Source organism: Telmatherina bonti, assembly GCF_933228915.1.
Source record: "Telmatherina bonti genome assembly, chromosome: 15".
NCBI lineage: Eukaryota > Metazoa > Chordata > Actinopteri > Atheriniformes > Telmatherinidae > Telmatherina > Telmatherina bonti.
In genome coordinates this window covers 26,404,093-26,430,083 of record NC_136613.1, presented here as the reverse complement: position 1 = coordinate 26,430,083, position 25,991 = coordinate 26,404,093, and the positions used below count along the sequence as shown (strand labels likewise).

Genomic DNA, 25,991 nt, shown 5'->3' with positions numbered 1-25,991 from the left:
AGTTTGAATCCAGGAATTTTAGTTTGCAGCTTTTTCCACCAAAGATTTTCTCTTTCTTCATTGTTTAGCTGGAGGAGGCAACTAAACCGAGCCGGGTCGGGAAATCCTTCCTGCATTTTCTCAGCCATGTTTGCCTTCTGAGTTTCTTCTTTACTACTTTGTACTTTCATCCTAACACACTATTTTTATGCAAGGTGTGGCCCATCAGGTATGCGCTGCAGGAGGGGGAGGAGGGGAGCCAGGAGAAGAAGCTTATGAAATATAAGAAACAAACAACTTCAATTTGGCCCGAAGGTTTGGATTGGACAGAGTTTTTACAGATTTGCAGAGTCTAACTATATTTCTCATTGTTCATGATTACAAAATGTATAGACTACTATCAAGACGAAGAAACACTTCACCCAGAGTTTAAAAAAAAAAAAAAAAAGTCTCTGAGCAAGATACCGACCCCAGCTTTAAAGATACTTAATGCATATTTCCTCAATGAACATGGCATTAAAAAAAAAATAATTAAAAAGATTGAACTTGCATTGGTGAAGATGAGGGGTGTCCAAGCCCCTACAGGTTTTCAATGTATTCCTGCTTCAACACTTCATTGCAATGACAAATTAATTTGAGTCTGGTGAGTTTAAGCAGGGATACATTGAAAACCTGCAATATTGCAGCCCACAAGAGCTGGAGCTGAACACCCCTCGTGTAGATACTCTCATTCAATTAAAAGATAAACTGGTGTTTTGCAAGGTACAGCTTTGTCATTGTATAGCTAAAGAGAAATGGTAGGATCATAGGTTTGTTTCTGCATTTGACCTTCTCTAAACAAAGAAAAGAAAAAGGATGCATTTTGACCCAGAATTAAGTCTGTCTCATTTTTTTATGTATGAAACAGATCTTTTTTCATGTCTCACTTTTGCTTTTTTTTTTGACTGAAAAGAGGATAAATGTTGATATGTCAAAGCTGTTTATGTTCACGGTTCCAAGGTGGCGACGTGTTTGATGTTATTTAAGACCTCATTATGCATTCTTTAGAGGTGCGTTTTCAAAAACTATCTATGTCAAACTCATATTTACAGAGCTCAGTGCTCTGGGCAATGTTATGAGGACAATATGCAGTTTGCATTTTAATGTCAAATTGTATAATTCAAAGGATAATTGACTTTATGTTGTTCTTGATGAACCTCAACTTATTAGCACATAAAAAGTGGAACAGTTGTAATATTTAGGAATTAGGATGCATTTTATTTAGTCTTTTCAAACTTTTATCAACGCAAGTTTAATTGATTAGAAGCTTGCCATTGCTAAGCTTTTCTATGTCCTTTTTAAAGTTGGTTTCCAGCCTGTATGAATCCACTGCAGTGCTTTCAGAGAAAACACAACATCCACAACATAAAATATCTAATAGGTAAGCTCACACTGTGTAAGTCATGATTTAATGACAAGAATACAAATAAAAACTAAAGCTTTTCTAATTGTACAAGGGGCTGTAAGTCAGTAGTGTACCCTTGTGTCATTGAGTGTTGTTTTTAGCCTCATCGAAGAGGTGTGAGACAGAAATGTTATGGTACGCTGACGATGGCGCACTGAAAGCTTCGTTAATGAAGTAGGAGACGAGAGCTGGCAGCAGAAGCCGAAGACAAGTGCCACAAGGTGATAATGTCTAAGGCTTATGAGTTTGAGTCCACACTGGTCCTTCATAAAAAAAAAAAAAAAAAAATTAAAAAAAAAAGAGAAAATGGATAATACAAAACGGTTATGCCTCTGAGAGAGCTCAATGTTCTTTTTTATGCATGAGCTTGCAATTCTCTGGATAAAAGTACCATTAGTTAAAAAATCCAGACATTCACCATGTCCCCATGGTAAATTATAGAAATTGTTTCACAAAATGGACTTATTCTTCAGACAGTGTAATTTTACAGTCTGCAGTGTGGTTAAGTTGGCTTGACACTGAACGAGATAAGAGATAATAGACTTAATGTGTTTGCTGACCTCTATCACACCTGTAAGTTTAACAAGAGAAAAGCTACTCCTCTGCGGTTCTGATGTGTTTATTATATAGTTAACATGTCAGTTCTACTGCTTTTGTAAGATAAAAATTTTGATCTGTCATTTTCCACTGAGAATCAAATAATAGGACAGTAATTTGACAAACAAACGGAGACAATTAGATACGTCCTGCTGATCTCCAGGTGTAATGGCAACAGATGCTGCAGTCCTCACCTCTTCCAGCCTACGGTGCCGTGCAAGCTGTCAGGGGGGAACTGCAGTGGTGCCAGTTTTCCTGGGTCCAGCAATTACTGTTTCTTCAAAGAGCAGTAATTGGACAGAGGTTGCCTTGTTCCAAATAACACCAGCTGATGCTGCTCAGACGTGAAAATTGTACTCTATTTTGTTAAAGTTGAAATTTTTGGCAGGTACACAGGCTGGATTGTGCCACTTCAACGGGAAGATATTATTTAGATGGCAAAATGTGCCCCTGTGGGCCAATCCTAAAGGTAGGTCTGATTGTGAAGAGGGAGCAGAAATGCAAAAATGTCAGAACTGTGCCCCCTGTTCTGTGGGTTCTGAAGTCCAGAGAAACTTCAGAAGAGTCATAAACAACATTTTCAGTTTCAAATCAGCTTTTGACTTTTGACAATAACAATTATCAGGATAGCACACGGGGGATTGGGTGGGGTGTCAGGGGTTCTGCCGGAGAGGTCCAGAGAGGTCTCATCCAAGAATGTATTACAGAAATGAATGATTTATTCTTCAAGAGAAAGTGAAAACCAAAAACTGTTGCATCTGGTTCTGTCGCACATGTAGTTGTAGGGGTCCTCATTCCAAAAAGCAAATTTCGGGGTGGGGGGAGGGGGGGTTGGGGGGGGGGGGGTGTATTTGTGTGAACAGTGAATGATTTTCTGAAGTTTGTCTTGTCATAATTATTTTGCATTACTATACATCAAAGCCTTTTGTTTATAAAACATCTGAAGAGAGACAGAAACACACAAAAAAACACACAAAAGCCACCACGACCACCTTTCATTACTGCCGATTCAGTGACAAAACTGTTTCACTTGAGTGTATTTTCCACTGCTGTGTTCATCAATAAAAGAGTGGAGCTCACCTCATCGTAATAGATCCTGAAGTCGGCCTTCTTTGCACGAAGGTCCCACTGAACAATGGTCCCACTCTCAAACCCTATGAGCAACTGCGGAGAGGAGAGACGAGATGAAAAGTTATGGGTAATGTGGTGGGCAAACAGTATCAAAGTTAGTTATTACTGGACTCTGGTGACGTGTAGGGAAGCTGTGCGGAAAGTTCACAGAGATCATTTGAATGTGAATAAAAAGGTCAAATTTCTTAGAAGATTGTGTATACTGTGTCCTTCATATGTCCACAATGAATGGAATATGTGAGTTTTCAAGCATACAATTCAGAATATCTCTGTAGGTAAACACATGTTTGCGTAATTTCTTTATATAAATAAAATGCAGAAAGCTTCTGTACAAATAATGCTGTAAGAGGTGTTGGTGAAGGGCAGTAATACAAAGATTTCTGATGATTAATTTATTAACTCAGATTGAAGTTCAAGTTTCTTTTAAAATTGGTTTTCCTTACTTCTAAGAGGTTAACATTTAATTTGACCACAAACAAAAACAAACAAAGAAAAAACACACACAAACAGTGTATCTTAGCTCATCAGAATATTACACAAAAATGAATTTGGTTGAGGATTTATATTGTTTTTTCAGTTTGCATCTATTTCATATAATGCCATATGTGGCTCGAACCTTCTAACACGGTGGGCTATATTCTCTATTTAGATACTATATAAATTTGCCCAACTTAAAAAAAAAAAAAAAAAAAAAAAAAAATATATATATATATATATATATATATATATATATATATATATATATATAATCAGACCTCAAGCTGCATGGAAGATTCAGATATCATACATGTGCTAAATATATCCTGCTGGGGCAGGCTCCGATCACTGGTATGTCATCTTGTTAGTCCAACTTTCAAGAGTCGGATCCTGCGTCAGCTTTGCGTGGCAGGGGAAAGGTGACATAACCTGAACCTCACGACACACACAAAAATAAACATGAGCAAGTTGCTCAAAATTTCTGAGGGCGACAGCTCTGAGAGAGAGATTAAAACCAGTTACTGAGTCTAATAAAAGAAAAACTGGAAAAAAGACAGAGTGAAAAAAATAAACCTTTGACTGGATTTACTTGCAAAGAATAAACTTTGTCGAGAAAGAAATTGTTGCTGTCCACATTTTAAATTAACACATTTGTTTATATTCCATTTAAGGTGCTCATTGAAAATTACACCCTGGGTATTTGATTTGACTCTAATGCTTTTGCCAGTAATGAAGGAAAAGACTAAATGCAAATTCACACAGTCACTGACATGTTCAGCCGATGCTATTCTGAAAAAGGGAGAATACTTGAAAACCTGAAACACCGCCCCACCCCCTCCCCAACCCCCAACCAGAATAGTCTTACTGCAATAAGCAGAGATTTCATCTGCTGAAAACTCATTACTGGCAAAAGCATTAGAGTCAAATCAAATACCCAGGGTGTAATTTTCAATGAGCACCTTAAATGGAATATAAACAAATGTGTTAATTTAAAATGTGGACAGCAACAATTTCTTTCTCGACAAAGTTTATTCTTTGCAAGTAAATCCAGTCAAAGGTTTATTTTTTTCACTCTAAAGGTATTAGGACACATTAAATCCATGAAAGTCTACAAGACTTAATTCAGTATTATTCCCAACTTGTTTTTATGATTAGCTTTATTATTATTCATTAAAAGCATTATTAGACATTTCTATTTGTTCATTGTGTTTTTGCTTTTATTTACTCTATTAAGCACTTTGATTTACAATTTGCTTGAAAATAGGCAGCAAAAGTAGAAATGGAGAGAATTTTCTCATTTACAATTCAAATTATCTCAGTTCAATTAATTTTTATTTAGGGAACTTCCTGACAGTCATCCCAAGGAACATTAAAATAGATACAGTCCAATTCAATCCGATTAATTGGAATCCATTTATAATAAATCCATTTCATGATCCACATTTGTCCAGTTTATTATAATCATACTCATATATTACTAGTCATAAAAAATATTTGCCAAGATGATGAATATAAGGAAAGAACCAGCACTGATGGTTTATAGAAAAGATGTTTTTGCTTTTAATCCCATCACCTGCCAAATGTTTTCTTGGAAGTGTTTCCTCCTGCCAAGCCGTTCCCTATCATGTCTTTTCCAGATGGTTCTGAGAAACAATCAATCCGGCGCTTCAGGTTAAGCAACATAAATATGTTTCTTTACCTGCAATGTGACTGTAGCTTTCAAAAGCAGCTGTGAACTCATGTCTCATTTTTTGTGTTTTGACAGTTTGTCAAATCTGCTTTTATCCAGCAGCAGCATAATCTATTCAGGAAATCAATATACAGAAACTTCTCTGTCACAGTAGCCTCCACTTTTCACTTCTCCCTCCAGTTTGACTGTACTTGACCTTAAAAAACTAGATGTCTTTGAATGAACTGAGTTGTGGGTCCTTCATATTAGTATCCTTTAGTTTGCATAATGAAAAGTAGAGGTGCACGCCAACCTTCCTGCATGGTCATGTGCTCTAGGTATTGACTGATAGAATTAAATTGATGTTACAAGCAGACAAAATCAGAATCCTTCGTAAGTGTCTGGTTTTTTTTTTTTTTTTTTTTAAGGGATAGTATGAAAAGATCAGGCCAAAAAAGTAAGATATATATGACAAAGTTTTGTTTGTTTTTTAGAGATCTGACAGCAGAGAAGCCAAGAGCCTCCATGTTTAGAGTCTTTTAACAATAGACTTCATGTTAAAGGAGAGCTCAGGTGTTGCTGGGTGCTTCTTTCATCTGCCTACTCACCTTGCCTTCATCCTTCGGGCTGTCGCTCAGATGAACTACAGGTCCTGGGTGAGTTTTAGTTGATCTGCGATGAGAAAGAAAAATGAAAAAGGTAGAAAACACTGTTATCAGCTGTGGTGCAGTGTAACAGAACTGCGGGAAGAAATCAGGATCTTGTTTCGAGTCAAAGAAATAAGAGGGCTTTTCACTACCCACATGAACAGCAACCAACTGCTCAGATCACAAACATTGTGCACTCAAACACTGCTCCTAAACAGTGTGACATTTATCAGCACTTTGTGGAGGAAAACATTACCAGCTGAGGATATTCACACTGAAGTCAGCGGGATTAAAAACAGCCAGAGCAGTAATATATACATTTTTTTTTAATACAACTGTAATTTCCAGTCATAACGAGACTGCTGACATTTAGATAATTGTGATGTTATCCTTTTCTACAAAGAAAGAGAAATGTACAACCTGCACACACACACACACACACACATTATAAGTGATATATATATATATATATATATATATATATATATATATATATATATATATACTGCGATGGACTGGCGAGCTGTCCAGGGTGTACCCTGCCTGTCGCCCAAAGCCAGCTGGGATAGGCTCCAGCTTCCCCGCGACCCTGAATTGGATTAAGCGGTTTAGAAAATGAATGAATGAATGAATGAATGAATATATATATATATATATGTATATATATATATATATATATATATATATATATATATATATATATATATATATGTAAATATATATATATATATCTATATATATATTGCTGGACAGAGATATACAATTCTGAAACTATTGGGTTGACAAAATCAGTCCCCAGACAGACGAGGAGATGAATAAAGCCTGCCAGATCTCTTGGGATTACCTTTGTTATTGTTTTTGCTATGGCAAAAGTCTACAGGCAAATATATGATACATTCACAAAACCAGGCAACTCAAATCAGTCCTACCTGGGCCATAGTCCTGCAGGCTTTTATTTTGTTCCTCTTTCAACCCACCTGACTTGAATTATTGAGCTATTGTTCAGAACTCCATATGCTATTGGATCCACTTATTTTGAGTCAGGTGGGTTGGGGCAGAGAAACATGGATAACCTGCAGTACCGTAGCCTTTGCATGAACAAACAGAGCAGCCCTGTCAAAATAACATTATATAATAATGTGTTGACTTTGATTGCACAACTTCAAAATTGATATACACGCAGTAATATGTGTGTGTAGCATCTATATTTACTGCAGTCAACACAGTGAACTATGTGACAGACAGTATGTCTTCTTTTGTGCATAAGGGCCACTTAAGGACCATTGACTGTCCGTAATGGAGTTTGATGATGGTTGCAATAAACTATAAAATGACTATGACTTGCTCAAATGACAATATTTAGTCTAAGTATTAAACATGACAAAATAGGGATACACTACATTATTTGTTCATATGCATATTTTAGTGAGTAAAGTCTAATAATTACATGGTTCTCATTTTAACTGTTTTTGCTGTTTTCAGCAGATGATGTGTTCCTGTTAGTTTTATCAAACAGAGACTTACAGGAGGCATTGTGGCCATGCATCTGACAACAATGAGAACGAACACAATCAACTTTGAGGCCATGGCTTTTGGCAGAAATGGTCAGACAGCTCACTCTGGGTCTTTTGTTTGGAGCAGGTGTGAGAATGATGCAGTAGAAAGACAAGCACATTGAGGAATCTTTTTTTTTTTTTTTTTACCATTGTAGAGGCTGTAGCTTTCTGTTGTGTTAGGAAGAGATTTACCAGTCAGGATGTTCAGGCTCCCACCTGTGATCATGACCTTTTAATAAAAGCTTCAGAAATTAATTTAGTTCAGGTGAAGGCTTGCTATTGTTCGTTGAAAATGGATTTCTGTGGTAGATAAATGCTTTCAAACTTTGAAAGCAGATTTTAAACTTTTATTCTAATTGCTGATGACAGTGGGGAGGTGGGATAATGTTTCTTCAAGCTGACTAGACTAGTCAATGACTGGTACAAGAAGCTGATGAGAAAGTAAAGAATATTGGTAAGGACTACTGTCTACTTATACTAAATGTAAGCACATAAATGTAACATAAAGGTGAAGATACAGGATGTAGAAAGCATTTTATTTCTTAAAAATATAGATAGGATTTTCTCCTAAAAGAAAGAAAGGCACTCTGCAATCATTAGCGTGTATAATGGACTGTCCATTTTAGGCGGGGACTGAGTTCCCTCAAGTTGATGGGTTAAGTAACACAGACTCTGCAGTGGACAGCCTGTAGAAGCTGTACTGGTGTGTTGTGGTGAAGAGAGATTTCCCAGTCATTCATTGTTCCAATCCTCTCTCAAAGGTTGTGAGCAATGAGCAAAATAATGAGATTAGCCAAGAATACAAGCTAAAAAATTTTATTCCTCTGTAAGGTTGCTCTGGATCATCCTTGCACAAAAATCTCTGTCATCCAAGTTGGGCACATGGTGTCACTACTCTACATAAAAAAAGCCAGTAATTAAACTTCAACATCCTTTAACTCAAGGGTGTGCCACTTTCCATTTTACTACTGCTTCTATTAGTTATTTTTCTTCTGAATGGAGAAAATGAAATTACGTTTTTACAAAAATTTAGAAAATGTTCTCCAAGCCCAAATCTTCGGCTGTAAAATTCACTGTATCGCCAAACCCTAGTGAAAAGAAAAATCCCTCCATTTGTGGCAAAGGAAATATTCCAACACTGAGAGCAGAGGTAAGGTGTGACTCACATGCACAGATAGGCCCATTTGGTTATTCTGGCTGCTGAAGAGCAATAATAAATGAAATCCCAACGAGCTCTCAACACCTTCATGTGTCTGGAATAAGGAGTAACAAGCCAACTATCATGCAGTTATCTGAACACACGAACCTGTTCAGTTAAAATAGCTTTTCACCAGAGAGGGTCACTGCCGAACAGTGGTGTGCAGTCAGGGTAGGCAGGGTGGGCAGTGCCGACCAAAAGCACAAAGGAATAAATTACACCATTCCATTTTAATAATTAGATATTTGTCTTTCATTCTTTTATCAGTATTCTTATATAATCTTTCAAATGATATATTGTTAAGTAGGGCTGCGCGATTCTGGATAAAATGAGAATCATAACTTTTTGCTTAGAATTGAGATCACGATTCTCTCACGATTTTTTTCCGATATAAATATTTATTGCCTGTATTACCGGCACATCAACTTTGCAACAGCTGACACTGAACATAAAAACAATAAATGTCTCTCTTGTCTTCTCTTACACACGCAACCTTTGAATAATTTTAATCGTAACATTTTTTAACAATATTTTTTTCTGTGCATAAGGTGATGAGAGGTAGATATTTTTCTTAAAATTTAAACAACAGGAGGGTTGAACATGAAGCTAGAAATTTCAAACAGCAGTCCTTTGGTTAAATTTGATATTCTGACATTTAACAATGGATGACAAAAGTGATTTATGCAATGTGGGTGTAAAGGTATTCAAAATCTTCTTTTTTAGAGTGATAGCCTATTTCAATGGCAAAATAAAATAAAAACTTAAAAACAAACAAACAAACAAACAAAAAAACCCCCAATAGAATAGAGTTTATTCATAGTACTAACCATATTTAGAGTGGTTTTGACTCATCTTTTGTTTCTCCCACATTATTCCTCCCTCCTACTGTGTCCACTACATTACATATGCATTGCATATGCATTGCATATGGCCAATTTAAACTAACAATCTAATAATGCACCAAACAGAGACAACAGAAATTATGTTAGTTCACATCCCACTCTGTAAGCCAGGCTGGGATCAGCGGTGGATTTGCACATGCACTATTCATTTTGACGGTGCAGGTGTCCTCTCTGCTCCTCTGAGGTGCAGCCGGAGCCGCCTGGCCGCCTGTGAGTGACGGGGTCCCGCAGCAGTCACTGACAAACAATACAAGCTTTCAAGTCAGTCACCAAAACATCAGAAATGCCTCCAATAACACCAGTAAACGTCGCTAGATTTGCCGCAAGTCGATTTTAACAAAAAAAAACAAAACAAAACAAAAAAAAAAAGTCGCCAGATTTAGCGAGAAAGTCGGCAAGTTTTTTCCTACCAGCCGGCATCTGCGTCACGTGGTACAAGCATCCATCCGTTGTCATTTGTTGAGGGAGAGAAAGGGGGCGCTTGTTTTGATGCAGGTGATGTCCCAGTTCGGAATGCGGGACATTCGTGGTCTTTTTATTTATTTATTTATTTATTTATTTATTTATGTGAATCGTCGTTATTGGAAAATGAGATAGTATACAAGTATGAATCGAGATTGTTATTCTTTAACGATTATTTGTGCAGCCCTATTATTAAGCATCTAGTACCTATTCATTTGACAGTCACGGCATTTAGTACTGTATTAAAAACGACGCAACAGCACCTCCTCCTGGCCAGGCAGAGAAGCTGTACAGGTACCTTGTTGTATTACAGTCAAGGCCACACCCCGTTGCTCTGCTTTTTCCTCATATCCCCACAAAACACGCAAGTCCGTTTTGTCAATATAAAAATAATTTATATACTATAGCAGATCACTACGGTGCTTTTTTAACTTACTGTACTAAACCAATGGTCTACGTCCATTAAAAAAAAATGCTGAAATGATGCTTCACTCCAAAGTTAGCTGACACACTCACTGGCAGGATGACTGCCAGAGAGGCTGAAACTGTTTCCATATTTTTTTTCTTTCGAGGAAACATGTGAACTTACACTACTTGTTTTAATTACATGTAAACGTAATTGGGAGAATCCAGGGACTTCTATTGAATAATTTAGCAAGGTTTTTATTGTTGTCTTACGATTGTAAGTTTTTGTTAGATTAAGTAGGCACTTGACATTTGCCTACACATATATAAATTATCATTGGCGTGTTCGTTGCAGTTTACAACTATCTGCCTACCTAACCCTACAGTTCATGGCATGCGCCTTCTGCCAAAAGTTAAAAATGCAGAACATATAAGCCACAAAACTGAAATGTACTTTCTGATGTTACCTGCATTTTGCCCATAGACCTTCCAGTACACACCATGAAACCCACACTTCACACATACAAAAACAGCTTCTATTGATGTCATGAAGTTCACTTTAAGTTTATATAAAAATGCAGCTGCAGGGAAAAAAAAAGAAGCCTTTTACCTATTGAATTTCCGATGGCCGTGACTGAAAGTGAAGGTTTGCTTTTGTACTATGAAAGATAATTTCTGTTACTCATGAAAGTCTCAAACTGTGGAGATAGATTTAAAAATTTGAAGTCAGTTTCTGACAAATGTGTGACTTTGTGTGATAAAATTTCTTCTAAAGCTGGCAAGGCCAGTCTTTGAAATGTATTAAAAGCCAATGAGAAGGCTCAAAGAAAAAGAAATACATTGGTGAATACAGTCTGTTCATTTTAAATAGGAGAAGTTATTCTAAAAAATTATGAGGGCTGATAGAATAAAATAACAGTGTATCTGTAGAAATTTTGAGTGAGACTTTTACACAATACTAATATAATTATGCCTTTCGATACACTTTTATACATTGTTTATAAAACACAGTACTAATAGGATCTCTGAAAGTGGTGGAAACACTTTCATTTAAGTGTTAGCTCATTTTATTCATATGTGTTACATTGTGTAAATTTGTGAAGATCAGTGTGACTGCTAACTTTCACTCCCCTTTGACTGCTAACCTGGCCTCAATGATATGGGGTTTCCAGCTGGTTTTATTTCTGTTGCACAAATAAATAGTGGCATAGAAACAAAGAATGGTAATACATGCTATAAATAACTTGTGTGTCTGTTGTCTGTCTTGTCTGTCTTTAGCTTCAGAATCAAGCCTCAATATTTGTCAGGAAGGTCCCTAAGTGATTTAATTTCCTTGATATCTATTTCCTGTTTTTTACTCGCCTATTTTTCCAAAGCCTGTTCAGAAAGCATGTCCAGACACAGAAAATGAATCCTGTTAGCAGATAGATTAAACCAATGGACCTCCTTTCTGTGGATGTGGTCACTGATTTTAGGTGATGGTGGGTTCCGCGGTGGATGGGACACAAGCTTGATTATATCATTCTGTCTAAAAGATGCAATGACATTGTTTGTTACCTAAAAGCAGTCATTAAAGATAGTGGTGTTTAAATGCTTTACAGCTGATGACATCACCAAACGAGAAACGAAGCCACGGTAGTTTACCAGCCGTTATGTCCTTATTACAGGACAAAAAGACAGAAAATAGTCTTCAGCACATGCTGTTCTGTAAAGAGTAGATGCTTCAGAGAGGTGAGAATAAAGGCGGGGGTGGTGGGGAGGTTAATGGTTAGCCGAGGGCTCAGAATTTTGTTCCGTTCAACTTTAGCTGAAAAGAAAGAGAAACAGATGGTGGTTGAACTAATAAAGATGCTTCTTTGGTAGAAAAAAACTCGATAGTTTATCTCTCTTCTCATTTTTTTTTTTTGGAGACCCCCAAGACAAACACAAAGACATGTTGAGCTCCAGCAGGACGAACGGAGCCATGGCAACCCATTGCGGTGAGAAAAGGTTAAATAATCAACACGACAGCTGAAAAGGAGCGAGGCAGGGCAGGAAATAGCAAGTCAGCTGAAGAGATGCCAAGAACATGCTGCATATGAGCAGCCTCATGCTGTATAATAAGGCTTTGTATGACATCTAACATATTTAAAGCGGTACCACATTTTTGTTAAATGGATGAATCACTGAACACAAAACAACGTATGTAAGGGTTCTGAAAACATATGTGCATGTATTTCCATGAAATTTTATTATCCTGAACCCATAGTCCTCTTTCAAAATTCACAATTAAATTGCTGTTTACTGTAGTACTTTTTGACCCTGCGTGGACAGGGAATGTAAAAGTGCCTTTTGGGTGGGTTAGGGTTAGGGTTTTACATAATCCTTTTTTCAGTATCTTCAGGGTGACACATAATGAGGATAACGAAAGAATTGGTGATAGTGAAATCTGCAGAGAAGACATTTTTCTGTTTTAAAAATAACAGATCAAACAAAAATGCTAAATTTGGCATTTTTGGATCAATTTTCATGCCTGGTGGTTTTATTTTACTGTCAATTTCCATGTGTGAGCTCATCTAACATGCACGGCAGCTGTTTGCCTTCAACAGCAGTTATCAGCTTTAAGTAGTTTTCAGTTTTGCAATGTTAGTCTGAAAAAAATGAACAAAATTAAAAGCTATATTTAAACAGAGGCCAAGGAGTTTAATCCAGTGTTCTTGGCTAGGGTCTTCAACATATATTTAGATTTTAATTCACCCTTAATCCCTTCGTGCCCACAAGGCAAAGACATGGAATAATGGAAGTGGAATAAAGTACATTGTTTTATGAGGCACAAAAAAGTATTTAGCATTAGGCCTGGCATTTTTTATAAGACCTAATTATGTAACATTTGAACTGAGAATGTTTTTCCCTTCTGCTTTACTCAAATAACAGAATATATATTTTGAGGATTAGCAGCATGTTGGGCTTGAAAGATAATATTCCTTAAAAGACAAAAAAAAAAAAAAAAAAAAAAAATGGACAACAGCAGCAACAGCAAAAAGCTTTACCATACTGGACCACTGGTCTCAGAGGGTAAAAAATTTTCTAATAACTACAAATACTAAGAATAACGAGGAAACACTTTTCCAAATAAGATTACTGGAATATATTTGGTGCAATATTAACTAACTACACAGTAGTCTACATTACTACTGGTACATTTATTTTTGACTTATGACAATTGAATGCGCAAAAAACAGGCCTACATCGTTTTTGACAAAAAAGGGACGGAATTTTAAAGATAATATCAAGATGACTTAAAACAACAACAACAACAAAAAACCAAAAAAAACCAAAAAAAAACAGATGTGAATGGGAACAGTGGGTATTCTGTGGATGGTACTATACTGTAATGTAATCAAGCTGACAGGTCTGGGGAAGCAGGCGGACAAGGATTTAATGCATGTTCATGAAACAAAATAAAACTTAAAGACGTGCATCGCACCCTGCAAAGAAACATAAACTTAAAAAGCTGAAGGTAGCAAAGCTAACTTGCTTGGCATGGAGCGTCAACATGACAAAATGAGAGTCTGGCAGAAAAAACAAAGAGAATGAAGGAGGCTATTTACTGACAGGAGTAATCAGCTGATGACAGACAGGTGCAGGGCAATTAAGCAACTAATGCATGTGTAAACTGAAGGCATGAAGAAAGCTAACTGAGGTGCATGAGGAAAATAACAAAATAAGACAGAAAGCTAATGAAGTCTAACTTGAACTTCGCAACAAAATAACCCCAGGACCATCACTGGAAGCATGCATAACTGCATAATTTTAATGCATATATTCCCGCAGCATTAATTTAGTCAAACTCACAGTTTTTTTTTTCTTTTCACATATTTGCAATGTACATTCACATGGCCCTCCACGTTCGGAGAGTCCTATGGCTTGCAGCAGTGTTAGGTTCATTCTGCATGCCGTGGTGGAAGTTAGATGGCACGATAGCTGAATATGTGGCTGTCCGTCATACGGTGGGCACCCCTCATGCTCAGTCAGCAGCTTCAGTTTGTGAACGAAACAGCTGAGTGTTCAGAAATAACTGGAAAGAAAGCATCATAAAGCCACTGACCTGTGCATATGACAAGCTTTTTTGTTGCCATGTGAATTTGAGAAGCCTATTTGTCATCTGTTGGAAACCCTTTCTTCTAAATTTAGTCTAGATGTCTGTAAGGTTTTAAGCATTACAGCGGCCTGTATTACCGGTTTCAATGCGAGCCTATAGACATAGAAACAACAATAGACTCTAACCTTGTCATGCATCTTGCATATGAGAAGCACTTTTACTTTCTTAACTTGTGATTAAAAGTCATTAAAATATCGAGATGGAGATACTGATTCTGTGATGCAATGCATAAACACTAATCTATTCTTAAGGATCTCTGAATGGCAGTGTTCACTGGGATGACATGTCTTCCTGACTCTTCTTTCCTCCAGCATCTCATTTTTCTTTTTCTTTTACATCTCATTCTGGTCGGAGTCTCCTGGAGATAAAATTGGGTATTAAATGTGTTGCAAACCCATCTGAATTTCAATGAGAGCCGGGGCCCTTGTATTTGGGCACAGCGGCCCCCGTGGAATTGTTGCTATAACAGATTCTTTTCAAGAGAGCGCACTGTGGTTTGCATCAAATTAATACATCTGTGAATGAATATCACACAAACAAACACTGTGAGGACAAACACTGCAAGTGCACGCATACACTCACAGCTGACAGTTACTTGTGAAGGTGGATGATTTTTTCCTTACTCACCAAATGATCCACAGCAGGAAAAAACAGACCTTCCTCACGTATAGTGGGAAAAGTTCCCTTACAAACAATGGATTTCTTCAGTTCCTCTCTGTTTTGATGAGACTATTCTCTCCCTTCTGATTCAACTTCACATGAACTCTACTTTAGGAAAGGACAGAATGCTGACAGAGGCAAGATACAGAATAAATTACACCATACGCTCAAAGACAACATGATACATGGTGCATAGGAATCTATTGCAGAGTTGATTGTATGTTCTGCTGCTTCAGAACAGCAATGTCATGACTCAAAGTATTAAATCTGCTGCTGTTTGTCTCATATTTTATAATTCAGTATAAAAAACATGCTGCATCCGAGCTTTCCTTTCTATTTCACTGCTTTTCTTTGAGCAGTTAAAATTAGTACCTTTCAATAAAGGGTTATTATTAGCATTTATTTCCATTGTCTGATGTGTGTAAAGTAGTATGAGCTGGGCGATTTACTGCAGAAAACAGTTTTTTGTTTTTGTTAGGATATACATTTTTCTTATGTAATAACACCAGTTTCAATAGCCAAAACAAGGTTTGGGATACAGAGCAGTGGAAAATGTTTTAAGGAAACTTGTAGATGAATTTGCAAAAGAAGACAGCATGTGACAAAAAGCAAGTTGTTTAAGGTAAGCAGTGTCCCTGGCATCCGTATGGAGAAAAACATTGTTCTGGTCTACTATGGAGTTCAAGGTGTTGATTTAGACAATAGAGTCAAGATGTTGTGAACATTATCATATTATTATTATTATTATTATTATTATTATTATTATTATTATTATTATTATTATTATTATTATTATTGCCATTACTTATTTATTTATGTTGACACAATGTACCATTTTTATGTATGGAAAAATGGCATCTAATACAGTGAGACTGATGATGTATGATATTGATCATACTACTACAAAATATATGAACTTAAGTTCATAAATACTTAAGGGAATGACAAGTCCATCACATTAGCTCCATTTTTTTTTTTATTTTAGGAAGAGATTTTGATAAATCTTGATTTGGGATAAAGTGTGAAACATTGCAACAAATATTTCAGCATTTGCTGTGACTAAGCCTGTCTGTGTGCTGTTGAGAGTTACTGCATCATTTTCCATACTGCTAAGCTGGTAGCTGCTTTCTACTCACTTGTTGCTATTGTGTGCATCTTCAGGTAAACGTGATGTTGATACTGAAAGAGTAATAATCATTGGAGCCTAAAGTGCAACATACTTTTTGCACATATTCAGTCTCCCCCTACACACTGCAGACATTCACAAGCAGCCCTTGCCTCACATTTCCATTTTCTACACCATAAAATCTCTTGCCTTTGAAATGTTCATATTCACAGCAGTTTCAGAGCAAGGCTGGAAAATTGTCCAATTTTATCAGAAGTAGATTGTTTCGACCTTTCCATGTGAAATGTTTAATTATTCCTTTGCTGCAGCTCAGTCACAGTTCTGTCTTTTTAAGAAATACACGTTTTTTGGGATGATTTTAATTTACTGGTATTTCGCTGTTTTTACACTAACCTTCTTGTTTGGGTTTGACCTTACATGTTCTGTTACAATGCACACCGTGGTAAGACCAGGATGTAATTTAAGGGTTTGCACTTTTAACCATTTGATGCATTGTGTCCACTGCAGCGGACGCATTTTTAAAAGCTGTTTGGTAGTATATTCGTAAGTGAGGATGTAGTATTTGCAATTTTACCACTTCAGTGGAAATCAGGAGAGTCGCCCAACACTCTGGCACTCACTGAAGAATAAACAAATGTAGTATAAAATTTTATAAATAGATGTACATGTAATAACTAACTTTACCTCAGTAATAAACAAGGCAAGAAAATGATACAGGTCCATTTTTATAGAATATTTCTATAAATATGACAATATATTATTTTGGAAATATTCCTTTAAATTAGATCAAATAAATAATCTAATTAAAAAGTCAAAATTAAAGAGAAAGAAATTTTTTTCTACATGTCTGTAGAAGTGCAATATTGTGAAAAAATGCGTTGTTGTTTTTTAAATAATGCATGCATCAGAGGGTTAATCACTTGGCTGCAAGTTTGATTTTAAAGGAGGTAAAATGGTCACGTTATGAAACAGCATTTAGGTTGTTAATTTGAAGTCATGCCTTTGAAGAGTCCAGCGGATTCAGCTGAATCATGTTTATCGCAGGAAGAGAAATGATATGAGTTCATGTGGCAAGTTTTTCTATTAATGTGTTTCCATTGTGTTTGCCTGTTTTAATTGCACATAAAAGGGCAAATTCAAGTAAAAAAAAATATTCTGAAGAACTTCTTAGTCTGTGGGACGTTTGGATAAAGCTGTGGACTTTGCAACAAGGCATATCTGTCATTGAAAGATCATCAGAGAACGGATTTAAACCATTGGCTCGCAACAGGAATACTCTTGCATGTTTACCCACTGGTGCTACAAAAACAAGTTGTAGCTTCTGAGACATTTGTACTGATTGGCAGACAGGCCTCCCACACAAACACATCAGTGTTAAGACTGCTCACTATAGTTTGGGCTGTCACAAGACAACAAGATGGCTTGGTAAAAGGCTGACTTATGACTGACACTGCAGCAGGGGGACTTGTCAGAGTAACACCAGAGGAGCAGAGCGTAGGTGGGTGAAACCAAGAAAAATGGGCATACAGTGCAACTGAGCACTCTTAGTGTACTTGGTGGTTGTCAATCCGAAGCATATGTCAACTGCACAGCCCACAGTCAGACAGGCATAAAAAAAAAGAATGTAAAATAAGTAAAGATGAGGAAATATATTTACAAATTTTTTTTTTATAAATATGTAATAAAATAGTTTAAATGTGTTTGAGAACAGTGTTATTCATACTGATCTTCCAAAGGAAGACAAAATTTATTGATGTAGGATGTGTAAAGTGAGATGAAAGTTTCCTTCATGCTAACATACACACAACTACTAACAATATGCAATTTATTTAAGGGAGGAAATATTCCCTGTTCATCTTCAGAAGGGGCTAAAAATGAGCAGATTACAAACTAAACACATCCTTGCTGTTCAAAGCTCAAGAAATCCTCATCCTTGACACATTAGAAACAGCTTTTTTTCCGTCTCCATACACCATACCATACATCAGGACTCCAGATCAAGTGGATTCCTAATTAGTATTTATGACACCAACACACAGCTTTACCAATATCATCTCCTTCAGCAGCATTGCCATAATCATCATAATTAATACACATTACTGCCATTGAGATAACAGTGATGCCTCTATTTCATCATCATCATGTTTGCAGTATTTGATACTCACAGTTCTATCGCCTTGTTCCACATGATGACATATCCGGACAAAATGAAGGACTCGATGTTGACAATGTGTGTGTTTCCACGCTCTGTCCCGACGTAGAGCCATTTACTCTGGAAGGGCAGGTGGCAAAATGTGATCCTGGAGAACAAAAACAGTGAGTGTTGGAATATTAGATGTCTTAAAGACGATTCTGTTTTCTGTTTTGTCAAGTTTGACTTCAGAGGACATTCTTTCATGCAGTCTGCATGCTGATCCAAACCAGTTTCTGAACGATATATATCTAAACGTTGCACATGTATACTTTTTATTCATAACAGTGTCAAGCGTTGTTTATGACCATCATTTGGGGCTGAACTTTTTGATTGTATTTCTTTGTCCTTGAATCAGCTCTAAGGAAAACTTTGGCATTATCGAAGTTTTCGATAATGAGGAGTGAATTATAACTCATATTTCCATTGAAGCAAAGTGTTTCCTGTAACATGCCTCTTAACTGGGAAAGAGGAGTGGAGTGGATGGTGTAATTATATGCAGCACTTCCAACGAAGGGACAAGATGTCCACACCCATTCCACATGTTGTCTTTACAGCTTACAGCACATCAACTACAACACATTAGAGAGACACTTTCTCACTTCTTTGTTAGGGTCAGGAAATAGCATCTTTCCTGGAGTGAACAATCAAAAGGATTAAGTAAAGAAAAAAAGAAAAAAACAAAAAACAAAACAACATTATTGTTATGACTAAAATACAGTTTCTGTACAGAAACCACGGTATTTAAAGCAGCATTGTGTTACTTTCTTCTCCACCATAGAGGTGACATTCCACATCCCTAGAGCTGGTTTCTGCAGCTGGGGATCAGACTGCCAGGGTCCCTGTCATCATAGAGGTCTTTGAGCTGCACTTAATCTGGTCCCTCCTTTAGACGCCTGTTTGCCATGGGTGACCCTACCAGGGGCATAAAGCCCCCGACAACATAGCTGCTAGGATCTAAACAAACCCCTCCACCACGATAAGGTGGCGGCTTTCTGACTTCAAAAATATATTTTTCTGACTTATTTTCATGGCACATGTACAGTCTTTGAGTTGTTGTTGCAGCATCCAGGGGTTAAGAAACTGTTCTTCACGACTTTGTGTTTCAGCCTACGGCATCGCATTTTGTTATCGCATGTGATATTCCCGTAAATGTGCATCGTGGCACAGTTTCAAAGTCTCAACGAAATGCAGGAGGACATGATTGGAAGGAGAGGAAAAGACAGAGACAACGTGAAAGAGCAAGAGATGAAACATGAGTCAACACAGAGATGTAATAGAATAAACTCAGTGGCTGCCAGCCATTGTTAGAGCAGATGTCTGGCAGCCAGTGAGTTAATAAATTTGAGTAAATACTGCTCATGACAGGCACTGGCATCATAAAACCATAATCTTTACTTTATTTTTCTTCCTTAAGTGAGGTCATACTGTATTAATGTATGGAGCCAAAACTCTCCTAACTTCCTCTGAGTCAAAGTTTAAATTAGAACACTGTCTGCTTTCCCCTGCAATGCAACACCTTATATAAAGATGTCACCGGCCACCTCCGCGGTTCTTACTCTAAATGCTTTAAGCCTTGTGTCTCTCATTGAATTTTTGCAACCTACCTGCAAGATTGGTCTAAATCTGTACACAGCATTGGAGGTGTCTGAGCTTTTCGGAGCATTGAAGCCTGAGAGAAACCTGTCAACGCATCCACAAAAGACTGCAGCGGTCTGCTATTTCTCACATACTAACTCCTCCTTTGCTCGAAATGATAAAGCAGAAAATCTTAACTGTTGCAGTGAAGTGTATAAGTGCATTAGTGTATGACCTTTACTGAGCTATGCCACATGATTGCAGATATACAACTTGGGACTTTGAACAGACATCAAAAAAGAATGACAAGATACTACTGTAGCTCACTATGTAGGCCACTTTGTTCAAGTCTTGTTTGGGTCTGTGAAGCAAATTTTCATTTCACAAGTATATGTGACCATAGAAATACTGATAAAGACCTCTTCTACATAATTTGCTAATTATAATTGACACATAAAAAACAATATTGATACGATAAGAGGCGGCTTAAGCAATTATTATTCTAATATTGGCTTATATCATCATCGCCATGTAATAAAGATCAGCACCCAATGAGTCACTCTTCCCCATGCTGATTACCTTATGGAGGTAGGGGGTGGAGGGATCATTGGGCTCAAGCCCAACAGCCACTCACCCGGCAAGCAGCCGGATTATTAGATAGAAGACAAATGAGACAGCAGGCAACTCAATAAGGATTTTAGAGGCTTGAGGAGATGACAATATTCAGTCTGTCAGAGCAGCGGAAGGGTATGCTTGCAACAGAGGATCATGCGGTCTTCTGCTATTTAAAACATGCATTTATTACAGCCAGTGGTCTGAGCACAAAATGTGTATTAAGTGGTTTGTCTTCTTGTTGTGATGTTGTGCTAGAATCCATGTTTTTACATTGCAGAGATGGGGACGCATTTACAGTGACTTCAGGCTCGACCTGGACTCACAATTTGAGTCTTGTGAACAATTGTGTAATTTTATTGTTTTATTGATCCTTTCTGTCTGCTCGTCTTTCATTAGATCTGACTAATTTCCCCAAAGGTGATACTGACGTACTGTCACACAGAGATGAGCATACATGCACAAATAATAAGAACAATGCCCTGAAGCCCTGATGAGCACATCTGTTGCTGCAGCACCTTGCATTATAACATTTGAGTACTAAACACTTTAAACAAGAGACAAATAAGAAAGAAGCAAACTGTAAAGTCTGTGACCTAAACATACAGGATCCTGATTCCACCACGTCCAATTTAATCCACTATTGTAAAATATACCCAGAGGGGTTACTGTTATATGAAAGCTTCATGTTAGCATCTATGTTAGCAATGAGCTTAGCGCCACAGTGGTACGACCAGTAGCTTTTTATAGCATTTATACTGAAATAATTGTAACTCAGTTAGATTAACCAAATATGTTTTAACAAATATAAGCAGAATGAGACATTTACTTGACACAGTGAGTTGTTTGGCTGCTCCTGACATGCCTAGAAAAGTATTTACTGGGGCCAATAAAAAATTAAATCCATTATTGTATACAATGCAGTAGTAATGTCTACCATTTTCACTGGATCTATTGGTATTGGTGACAGTGAATTGTATCTTAACCCAGAAATGTCTTCCACGTGGGCATGTTGATTAGATTTGGAAAGAAAACATCAAACAAAACCTGAGCTGTGCTGCACTAAGGGGCACCAAGGGATGAAGCACAGCTTTGTATTCATAAATAAAATGGTGAAAAACAATTCACAAACCATTCATTGTTGAAAAAAACAAGATTCCAGGATACTTTCAGGTAAAATACATCCATGTTAACCCACTGACAAAAAGATGAGCTCATTTCTGTCTCTGATACATCTACTCTGACATATGTGACAAAAAATGCTGTGACATATGCAATCCACTGTTCACATGTTATGTCAATTTTAGCCAGACAGGCATTTCCTATAAATACAAATTAGGTGGGTAGGATGGTTTGAGGAAGTAAGATGCAGCTTTGACTTCAGGCAGTTGAACCAGGCACCATCATTGTGCAGTATAATTACTTCAATAAGGCAACAGGAGACTGAGTTCGGTTGCCATTTGACTTGCCTCTGCGAGACCAGCTCAGGAACAAATGCAGTTAATGAAGTAAACAGATGTAGAGATTAATTGAAATGGTGACATTATCTAGGGAATTGGCAAGCTTTCCATCTGCTCTGAGTGACTCAAGACAGCTGAGAAAAGAATTCCACACTGACTTACTGTATCATTAAACAACTGACATGTTGTTTAATGATGACAACATTAGCTCAAATGACTCCCTTTCCCACGCTGAACACTATAGTAGCTGTCCAATGTGTCATGTACGGTAAAATGCTTTTTTGTTTTGGACTTCCTTCAGTTTTTTTTTTTTTTTTTAATTTGGCAACAACATGCCAGTCAAGGGAGAGTGGCAGGCAGGAGCTGCTGGCTGACAGCTGCCACAAAGCAATTCTCCATACATTATTCTTGCTGGATACTGATTCGATGTTAGGGTGCTAACTGTCCGAGGTTCAGCCACAGAGCTAAATGGAAAGGATCTGTTCTGAGTCTGATGGATGACTCACAATATCATTTTTCTTCTTTTGTCTTGCAGCATGATTCACTGCTCCTCCACTCTGCACGAGTGGTTCTGCCTCCTACCTGTTTGCACCATGAGACAGGTAGAAAGCGACCGATAGAGCTCTTCAAACCTTTGAAGCAAAGGACTATACTGAAAATATTTACTGTTGTTTTTGTGTTGGTATCACCAATGAATCATGCTCTGACTGATAGGTAGTGACATAAAAGAGAAAAAAAATAGAAAAGAAAAATAGATTAAGGACAGGTTTACAGTTACAGGTATGCAGTGTTTACAACTAAATATTCATTTCATGTTTAGAAAGCACCAAAAGAATCAGCTTCTGGGTTGGGTGTTTTTCTTTTTATAGTGAGGGGACTGATAAATAGATAAATAAATAAATGCATAGCTTTAAAAACAAATATTACATTTTGTTAAAGTTTGAGAAAAACACTCTTAAGCGACGAGCGGCAACTTTTGCATCTGCAGTATTTTAAAGGTGGGGCTGCAGATTTCCAGCTACCAGCTGCATCTATCTTCAAGTAGAGAGGCTGCAGCTTTACACTGATAAAATGTTCAGAGATTAAGATTAATAATTAGTTTAGTCGACTAAAACCACTCTACTAAGCTGTTTTCTTTACTTTTACTTGGATTTGAAGGTAAGTATTGAACTTATGCTGTAACCTTGATTCTGTTCTTTAAGAAAAGATTTATCAGGAGAATAAAATTGTGTTTATTTTTTGCTTCTGCATTTATTAGATTCAACTAAATTCAGCAGAGATTTGATATTTCCATGGCGTGGCCTCATGACTCAGAGCTGGATCTTTTAATTAGAAGACAATTTAATAAAAATTCAAAAAATTGAAAAGGAACGGGAAATAAAAAAACAAATATTTCTCATAGTGTCTCTGACATTTAACTTGCATTTTATGTTTAGATGTAAATTAATGGTTTGATATCCGGGCTCCTGCTCCGGCTTGGCATCAAGATTTTTCTGTCAGTTTGAGTCAAAGTGCAGCTTTTGTCAAGTCTGTTTATGGCCAGAGGTTGCACAGTAATTCCTAAAGAGGAAAGATGCTGAAAACTTTCCTAAAACAAAGCATGAGCATTTAGAATTTAGTGTTTGCCATTAATGTTTAACAGTGAGGAGATCAGAGAGTGAGCTGCTACTGCAGGGATAATAAAGAGATACTGCAAGTTGTGGACTCAAAAAACAAAGAGTCAATATGGCTGCTTGACTGACTTTGACATGTGGTGCTACATTTTTTTTTCTGTAGAGGAAGGGATGTAAAGACATTGTTTTTGCATTGCTTTTGCTTCAAGGAAGAAGGGAGGCTAAGAGTTTAACTTTTCTCCAGTTGAAGGGAAAGTGAGAATAACGTGAATGTGAATAAAACCAGAAATGGCAAAAGAGGGTGATATGAAGCACATTGTCATTCCTAGATCATCGTGTTCTGCTGTTTCTCCAAGAAGCCCTTGTTATGCAGGAAAAAACTCCTCCACAGCTGCATACCAGTTATCATTCTGCAGACTGCTCATGAATAACTGGATTATCAAGTTGCGTGGACGATTTAAGGAGGCCATAAGAGGAGAGGGAGATAGATACCTGAGTCTCAAGCATACAAAATGTGTTTGTGCAGTTTAAGCATGATCCTGCTTCTATTCATACATACACACTATTACGTTGTTGAAAGTCCTTTTCCATTAAGTACAGCATTCAGCTGTCTTGAATACACTCCTGCCATCAATTGAAGATACTCTGATTATCAGCGAATAAAGTTCTACTGTCCTTGGATTTTTCTTACATTTACAAATCTTTATAACAGTAAAAGCCAAAGTTTGTCGAGATACACAGCATCAATGATTTGCATTGTTCAAAGGTATCATTCAGGGGAAAGAATGGAAGAACAAAGAACAATTCCACAGTGCTGGAAATACCATGAAGCAAAGTCAGCCACCAAAAATGGAGAAAAGATGGGATAATGGTGAAATTGCAAAGAACTGGCTATCTGCTCGGAAATGATGAAAAAAACAAGATGAAAACTGCTCATGGATGCTGCCAAGAGACCTACAGGGAAAGTAAAGAAGTGGTAGGAATGTAAGTATGTGACAACACTCCTGTATGATCCATATGATCCATAACTCTATACCTTTTTCATTTGTTAGAAATAGGATTTGCTTTGGTACTTTTGGGTAATTTCATTGCAAAAAGCTTTGCAAAACTTGTCATGGCAACTAAAGGGTTCTTATGCATTTCAGTAGTTTTTATTCAAAGATATTTTAGGTTAGTTATTTAAGTTCAATTGTGCATGCTTCTTTAAAGCTGGAATTGATCATGAGTTTAATTGTTTTTATCTAATGTTATGTCTTTTTCAATTCTTACTTGTTTTAATTCTAAATTATGGTTCTTGTTTTGTGATGTTATATTGTTTCTGTAAACCTTGAATCCCCCTATGGTAAAATTGTGCCATATAAATAGCCTTACCTTGCCTTACCTTAATCATCATTTGTGTAATTTGTGATGATTTTATCTTAGTTTCATTATTTGATAATATTTTAAGACAGTTAATATTTGATTGAATAAGATTGATATCTTAGAGATTCAATTTGTGTATGTATGTATGAATAATGAGGGCCTGTGCATATTACATAAGGTTGGAGAGCCCAGGGTTTTTCGGACTGTGTTCTTTCGTATTTCAGAGGAACTAAACAGTAGCTCATCTACTGAAGTTGTATTTATTTATTTATATTTATTATATGTTTTCTAATAAAAAAAACAACAACAACATTTTGTAAGAGTTGTGCAACAGTTTTTGTTTTATATAAAAAAACAAAAAACAAAAAAAGAACCTAAGCTTCAGATTTAGGTGGGTTTTAATGGAGACCATACGGCAACCACTATGTCAGCAACTGTAAAACCCTGCAGTCATATTTTGGCCTTAGTAGCTCATCAGTTTGAATTCTGCAGTGGTCATCTTTTTTTCCTAGCAATCTAAGCATTATTGGGCATTCTAAACTAGGCTGGAGGTGTAAGTGAAAAGCAATGTGACATCAACAATCTCTCCTCCATTATCAAAGTCCCTAAAAGGAAACAAATGTGAAAGTATGAGACAAAATAACGCAGAGGGGACACTCTAAGACAGAACTTTTCTTTTGAGTGAGAGGACGAGACTCTGTCTACTGAAAACTGTGCCACAAAAGAGAAAAAATACCCCTGATCATATTTGGCTCATTATAAAACATATAAAAATTGATCT

General features: G+C 36.9%; 1 protein-coding gene across 1 annotated transcript in view; it reads right to left on the bottom strand.

Moving 5' to 3' along the window:
- The window catches only part of stxbp5l (syntaxin binding protein 5L), a gene marked incomplete at its 5' end in the record, with an annotated part of 175,901 nt that overhangs the window by 57,756 nt on the left and 92,154 nt on the right, over nucleotides 1-25,991 (bottom strand). The window contains 3 exons of the mRNA XM_079253891.1: nucleotides 3,101-3,184; nucleotides 5,906-5,969; nucleotides 18,560-18,694. Coding sequence (XP_079110017.1) covers nucleotides 3,101-3,184; nucleotides 5,906-5,969; nucleotides 18,560-18,694 — 283 coding nt within the window. The remainder of the gene's footprint in view (nucleotides 1-3,100; nucleotides 3,185-5,905; nucleotides 5,970-18,559; nucleotides 18,695-25,991) is intronic.